General features: G+C 41.4%; 1 protein-coding gene across 1 annotated transcript; it reads right to left on the bottom strand.

Moving 5' to 3' along the window:
• Positions 1–4650: 4650 nt before the first annotated feature.
• On the bottom strand, positions 4651–6102 carry LOC308704015 (interferon-gamma-inducible GTPase 10-like; the record flags this gene model as incomplete). Its single annotated transcript, XM_081388064.1, has 1 exon — positions 4651–6102. One exon carries the CDS (start codon positions 6100–6102, stop codon positions 4651–4653), a length of 1452 nt encoding a protein of 483 aa, XP_081244190.1.
• Between the last annotated feature and the right edge of the window lie 1701 nt (positions 6103–7803).

Raw genomic sequence — 7803 nt, 5'->3', positions numbered from 1 at the left:
AGTTATGAGTGATTCTTACTATTGGCAATATGGCAATGAGCTATAGCTTAACCAAAAAAGATCACTGAGCAATGTCATGACCTTTTGACTGTGATCTATTTTAATAGACATCACTCAGGCCTGCAGCTTTCAGCACTTCTCTGGCTGTGTCCGCGAGATCTTGGAGTCCTGCTCGCAGAAGGTTCAGTGTTCCAGAGTAAGACATTTCTGCTGTTCTTTTGCTCCCTACAACAGGAACCACACTCCATGCGAATTTAACAGCTGATTCCTTACTTGTCAGTGCTGACAGCTCTTTATTACTGAGTTTCTTTTGCCCAATAGCAACCACTAGAGGTGAACTTCTTACAGATTTCAGGGATGGATTATTGACCCTCACAGACAACTTATCTATTGATTCATCATCCAAACCGAAGGCGTAGTAGCACTTAGTGAAGAAACCCAGCAAAATGCCAGCATTACAAGCAATGGAAAGACCAGGCACAGGAGCCACAGCAATGCAACCAGATGCAACGGCTGCTGACCAGGATTGCTTAAAAAATGTTTCGATTTTCTTCTCCAGAATCCTGGAGGAGTATATTGGCAAGGACAAAACCAAAGCATCTCTCTTGTGAGCAGGTAGCTGCTTCTCCAATGTGTCGATGAGGGCCTGAAAATCATATTTATGCAATTCAAAGGAGGAAATCAGAAAAATATTTGGGTTATCCTTAAGGTTTCTATGGCAGTCCTCACGAATGTGAGAGAGCACTTTCTGCTCATCAAAGTCTTTCCTTTGAGATTCCGCTTGAATGTCATTGTCAATCTTCGAGCGGAGGAAATAAAACAACTTCTTCCTCTCTTTAATTGCTTTAGCCAGCATGATGTCGTTTTCTTTGAATCTCTCTGAGGAGATGATGATGAAGAAGTCAAAGGTATCAAGTTTGACCTCTTTTAGATACTTTTTGGCTTTGAATTTGGGACTTCCAGTCCCTGGGAGATCCCAGAGTTTTACATTGGGCATTGTAGGATGTGTGTACACCATTGGTGTCATTGTCATCTCAGTCACTCCAGTGGGAGCTGCATTGACATCGTCGGGTTGAAGACCTCGCATTGCATTGATAAAGCTCGATTTTCCTCCGCCGGTTGATCCTGTAACAGCAATATGAAGTGTGACGTTGTCCAGATGCTTGAGTTGCTCTTTTACTTGTTCTGTTTCATATTCAGCAGAACTAGTGAGTAGATCACCAGGCACTTCATATAAATGCTCAATTTCTTGCGTGTTACGCCTCATGTTTATACTTTTTCTTTTTATGCTTTTTGATTTTAAACACAGTTTCTCTTTTGCTTTACACTGAGACATGTTATCTGTGTCATTGTGTGACTTCTTGGCATCTGGACACACTGCTTCAGTGAGCAATTCTTGCTCCTGTATCTTCTTAACCTCCTCATTATGCTCTTTTGTGTCATTTTTCATCGGTTCACTGGGATTCTTACTAGGTTTTTGTGTCAAAAGAACTTTTTCCATTACAGCATCACGCTGGTCTTGTAAATTGTCTGTTCCTTCAGGCTGTTTTGTTGTGTGAATGTCTGTAGCTTTCATACACACCCTTTTAATCATAGCTTCATTTGTCTTCTGAGATGGAGTGTTTGAGATTTGTTCTCTTTGTTCCTCTTTATTATCCTTCACATGTTGTTTTTCTGTGGTCACTTCATGTGGATCCCCAGCCATGGCTTGCTTATTTTGCTCCTCGAGATATTTTTCCTTCGGTATCATGTCAACATTAGACACTTCTGAGTTTTCCACAGTTGTTTCATTTGTTATATTTATCACGTATTTCTCTGCTTGCTTTTCTTTATCATTCTCCTTTTTCTCTCTCATCCTTTCTCTGTCCTTCACGTCATTACGTTTTATGTCCAGTACCGAACAAGTACTTTGTTTGGATGGTTGTTTTTCCATAGGTTTACTGATTTTTGATTGGATGATTCCTAAGGACTCTGTGTTTCTCTGTTGCTCTCTCAACACAATGTCCTTGTGAAAGGATTCAGTTAGCCCATCAGCTACTGCTGTCTGATCAGGATTTGAGTAGAATTTGAGGGTGAGTAAAAGTTTTGGGGGAAGTGTCATTTTATGAGTATTTCGTTTAATGTTGCGCTGACATCTAGCGTCGGAGATGCAGTAGGCTATCACACAAAAGAAAGAAAGAAATGCAGCCGATGTAATTCTCAGTCAGCATCATTTATTCCACGAGCGAAAGTGTCAGATAGCAGGTCGTCCACTCCCATAAGGCAACATATTCCATGTAGAATAAAACTTTATTTATAGGCTAGCAAAAAGACAGGAATCTTATTTGCATCTACATCATTTTACATTTTTTATTTATATTTTCAGACGTAAAACATAGCCTAATTAAGTTACACTGACCTTTCGTACAATAAAACAGCATTACAATAGCCTAAATAAACATCCATCATGTTGTTCCTTCACACCAATAGTCTTTGTAGTGCTTTCTAATTCTTCATAATTGCTTAATAATATTGCGTTTTAGCCTATATGTGATACAGTATATGCGATATATATTGAATCAAAAACAAAAAACATGCAGTAACCGTTTCTATATTTGCGTTATAATAAAATAAACTCACCTTGTCTGTGCACAGATGGTTATAATTTCGGTACTTCTTCTGCATGTTTTAAAGTTATGTGAGCTGTTTATGAAAAAGTAGCCAGTAAGGGGTGGGTTTAGGGTGTGGCTCAGAAAACATCTGAGGACTGAAACTAAATATCTGGTTAGAAACACTTTATTAGAAATCTATTAAATATGAGTTAAGTGACATGCTGTCGATTACCCCAGAACATATATTTTTGTACATTTGTAAAACTTGACTAAAACTAAATTTGTAATAGGCCTACAAAAGTGTTGAAGAATGCACTTTAAAAAAATAAGTCAAATATGTGAGTGTCTATTTTAAATGTGAACCATATTTAAAGGCAGTTTCATATGAATGCTGTTTAGCAGGAAGTGTTTTACAGGAAGCACATCATAAAGTTGTGAAGCTTGTCATGTAGAATCAGGGCCGTTCACAGACATTTTGAGGGGCGGTGGCCCAAACCAGAAAAAAGGGTATAAATATAATAGTAATAATAATAATAATTCGAATATAATAATCCTATTTGTATTTTACAAAATCTGACAATAATTTATTAATTTTTGTTTTTAACTTTAATTATGTATTTTAACCCAAAATAGGACGGAGTGAGCATTATTGAGCACTATAAACACACTTATTCTTTTTCATTCATACTGGAAGCTGGAGTGCGCCCTGGCGCATGAAACTCCAAATATGCCTCACAGAAGTAAAATAACTTGTGATGTTCCAGGAAATCCCTAATGGACAAAGGCTTTCAGCTATGAGCTATCACTTTAGCTGAATAAAAAGATGGAAACGCTTTGACTAATTAAACATGAAGATATAAACACACGACTTCAAGTCTTCTCGGGTACTTTCATAATAATAAAGTATATTTATAATGCAATGCTACATAGTCTTTATCAATACTATAAAATAATATATTGTCTGCCTTATGCTATGATAATAAGCCACATGTTTCAAGCACTCAACTGACATTATGAAGTTAGTTTGGAGTAGTTTTGGATTAAATGTTGTCTTTTATTTGACATATAGGGTTAATAAAATTTCTTTTATAAAGCTGGAGTTGATGAGGGTTAATTGCCGACAGGTAGAATATACAGTTTTTCCTGTATAAAAATCACTATGTCTTGGAAAGTCCCCATAAAGCATGCAACCCCAACATACATGCATGTATGCGTGTCTGTGTTTGTGTGTGTGTGTGTGTAGTGTGTGTTATTGTACAGTATATATGGTTTATGAGGATACAAATGTGTATAATTACATGGCTATTACAGTGTAAACGGTTTATGAGGACACTTCCTGCTTCATTATGGCTATGGAGAGTCTCCACAAACCACATGTGTGTGGTTCAGATATGGGAGCAAAATCCAAAATCCTTGTCGTTGTGGGGACATTTTTGGCCCTTACAGCTTATAAATCATGCTAAGTAATGTTTCAGAAATGTAAAAATGCAAAAAGTTTTCTTTGGGTAGGAGACATAATATAGTTTGTACAGTATAAAAGACAATATGTCTAATTAGACCCTTTCAGGCCAATCTACAACATTTGTTGCTATTGTTTGGGAAGTACTGGAAAGTGTTGTCTTAATTTTTTTTTTTTTCTATTTAAATATGTCTATGTGTTTTTGTATTTTTTAAAGTTAGTTATTTGATAAGATTGCAAAACCAATGAGAGAAGTCTTCTAATTAACTAAAATACACAGTGAAATCAATAAGTATTTTATTGTTTGCACAAAGTTCAGCATATATACAGTACATACATACAGTAGGTTATATACTATATCCAGACACAAATTAAAATGACATCTTCATTCAAAGAAAATTGTGGTTTATTTTCAAATGCTCTAAATCACATTTCAAATAATTTTTATTTTAATAATAATTACAAAGAAGTGAGTATAATTAGTGAGTTTACTTGTATCTATTTATTTTCAAAACTACAAGACAGATTTTCTGTAACAGAGCTGTTATATAATTTCTGTTAATTGATATAAGACCTGAGGCTCATTTTGTTCCACGTATATTAGGTAAGTTGTGATGCCTCAAGAACCTTTTTGGTGTCTTCTGTCATCTCATTCAGTCCCTTGTTAAGCAGGTGGTGCACAGTGGTGATAGCCGCCCCTCCCGCCGGTATGGCTCCTAATGGCAGCAGAGCCATTATGGTCCCCAGCGTCTTGGCTATAGCAACGACTGGTTTAGACAGTATTTCTTTGAGAACATCATCAGTGACTCCATCTTTGAAGCGTGACGTCATAGCAGATTTCAGATGCTCCACAGGTTTGTTCACTCGTTCTGATAGCACCTCGAGGGCTTGATTTGATAAGCCGTAGCTGGTGAAGACTTGTTTAAAGAAGTTTTTCATGATGCCAAAATCACAGGCCACTGACAATCCCGGGAGGGGAGGCATCGCCCCGATCCCTGCCGCAAAGGCATTCAGCCAAATAATTTTCTTGAAGTAAGCTTTCTTCTTCGCCAGGGCTTCTAGAGAATAAACGGGCAGAGACTGAATGAGAGCAAATCTTTTGTTCTCAGGAAGTTCATCCTCAAGGGTCTTGATCAGCTTCTCAAAGTCATATTTTTCCAAATGAAATGAAGATACTAGGAATATTTTGGATATTCCGACTTTCTGCAGGTTCGACTTACAATCCTCTCGGATGTTACTGAGCAACATCCGCTCATCAAAGTTTCTTTTATGTGATTCAGCACGAACGTCGTTGTCAATTTTAGTGCGAATGAAATAAAATAGCTTCTTGCTCTTCTGGATTGCTGTGGCCAGCTCTATGTCGTTCTCCTTAAACCTTTCAGAGGTCACTATGAGAAAGAAGTCATACGTGTTGAACTTAACATCTTTCAGGTACTTCTTCGCTCTAAATTTTGGACTACCAATTCCAGGCAGATCCCAGATTTTCACATTTGGCATGAAGGGATGTGGGTACATGTTTGGCTTCATAGTTGTCTCAGTTGTTCCTGTGGGAGCTGCTCTCCCATCATCATTAGCAAGTCCTCTCAGGGCATTGACAAAGGAAGACTTTCCTGCTCCTGTCATCCCGGTTACAGCGATGTTAAGTGTAACATTCTCCAACTCCTTCAGTTTACTTTTCAGTTTTTTTGTGTTTTCTGCAGGTGGAGAGTCGATTAGTTCCTTAATTTCTGAGCCAATAGAGTCTAAATCGTCTTCTTCTTCTTTGTTTGCTGTGACGTCAGGCAATATGTCTACATACTCTCTTGAAACTTCATACACATTTTTGTTTTTGTCCTTTTCCTCAGGCTTTTCAATGTCCTTTTCTTTAACCTCATCAAAACATTCAGGTTGTATATTTTTCTCAGCTTTTTCCATTTTTTTTGGACTGATTGTTGGACAGCGAGTACTTGGGGAATGAACTTCTTTGCTGAATGTTTGTGATGTATTTGAAGATGATCCAGATAACTGGCTGGAGCGATCATCGTCATTAGAGGGATTAACCACATCTGACATGGTAGCTCTATAAAGTAATAATGAATTAATTAAATAATATTTGATTAATAATAAATTAATAGTGTCAAGTACAATGCCTTAAGATGTTATGGTGTTCCCTTTCGTTGTCACTCCGAGTTACGTCGGATGACGACGAATGGGGTTTCGCTTAGAAATCCTATCATCTTCGAGTATTCAAACACGAGCCAATGGCAAAGAAAATGCCATGGGTCTGCGGAATTTGCATAGCGTAACTCCGCCCCACCCTGGGGGTATATAAGGAAGTCGCTGGCAACATGCAGATATGTTTTCGCTTCGGAGCCAAGTTGATTTACTTCACTCCACAGCCAAATCCTGAGTTCATCTCCTTATCTCTTCGAGACGAGCCTCTCTCCAGGTGTTGGTGTGACAGCGAGTTCCAGCGAGTGCACATTCCCTGCTGATCTGTGCAGTGATTTGCCAGAGTTTGTGTGTTCTCTCCCTGGTCGCTTCAACACTCTGCGGAGAAATCTCCTTTCACAAAAGAGCATTGCACGCGGCACGTCTTTTTAAAGATGCCTCGCCCGTGCACTTCTGGTTGCGGTCTATTTGTGTCTGACTCTGATGGGCACAATCGCTGTCTTGTGTGTCTGGGTGTTGAGCACGCTAAGGCAGCGTTTGTGGATGAGTCATGTTCCCATTGCGGGAACATGCCCATCGCACGGTTGAGATCGAGACTCAATGATCTTAATGTGAGAGTCCCCTCATCCGCACCCCGATCTACTGGTCCCGAGAGGGCTGGTACTTCGGCTGGCGGCCAGGGTGATCTGAGGGTTACAGTGTGGAACAAAGCGCCGACTATTCCACGCTCCACACTGCCCTCTGTTCCCGTGCAACCCGCGAGTGTCCGCGTGGAAACCGCTGTACAGTCCTCTGACTTGCCGCGAGTTTCATTCGGCGCTCCAGAGGAGGACTCGATGTCGATCGCTGCATCACAAGGTGGGCAGGAGTCCTCGGGAAGTGAGGATTCGGCTGTGCTGCCACCCTCGGGTGTCCCAGCATTGCCCGAGTCTGATCCCGAGATGACGGCCATGCTTTCCCGGGCAGCCGCGGCGATCGGTCTTGAGTGGTCCCCGCCACCTGGGCCAGTTCGTTCGCGGCTGGACGATTGGTTTTTGGGTGCGGCTGCTGATCCGCGTCGGCAGCCAACCCCAATGCCTTTTTTCCCGGATGTGCATGAGGAGGTCACGAGGTCCTGGAAGGCACCATTGTCTTCCCGTGATCGTTCGGCGACCGCCTCCGCCTTGCCTCCCCTTGATCAGGCGGCTGCCAAAGGGTACACTGGGGTTCCCCAGGTTGAACGCTCTGTTGCGATGCAGTTGTGTCCTCAGAGTGCTTCTTCCCGCGGCGACCCAAAGCACCCCTCCAAGGCCTGTAGGTTCTCCTCCACCCTTGTGGCGAAGGCCTACAGAGCTGCGGGGCTGGCAGCCTCCTCACTGCATGCCATGGCGACACTCCAGGTCTACCAGGCCCAGATGTTGCGTGACATGCACGAGGGGAGGTCTGACCCAGCACTCTTTGATGAGTTGCGTGCCGCCACCGACCTTGCTCTCCGAGCGACGAAGGTGACCGCACGCTCGCTGGGTCAGGTGATGGCCACTTCGGTGGTCCAGGAGAGACACTTATGGCTAAACCTGGCTGATATGCGGGAGGCCGAGCGAACCCGGTTCCTCGACACCCCCA

The sequence above is a fragment of the Scardinius erythrophthalmus genome (genome assembly GCF_964197995.2).
Source record: "Scardinius erythrophthalmus genome assembly, chromosome: 16".
Classification (NCBI taxonomy): Eukaryota; Metazoa; Chordata; class Actinopteri; order Cypriniformes; family Leuciscidae; genus Scardinius; species Scardinius erythrophthalmus.
Note: the sequence above shows the minus strand (reverse complement) of the source record. Positions and strands in the feature narration are given on the sequence as shown.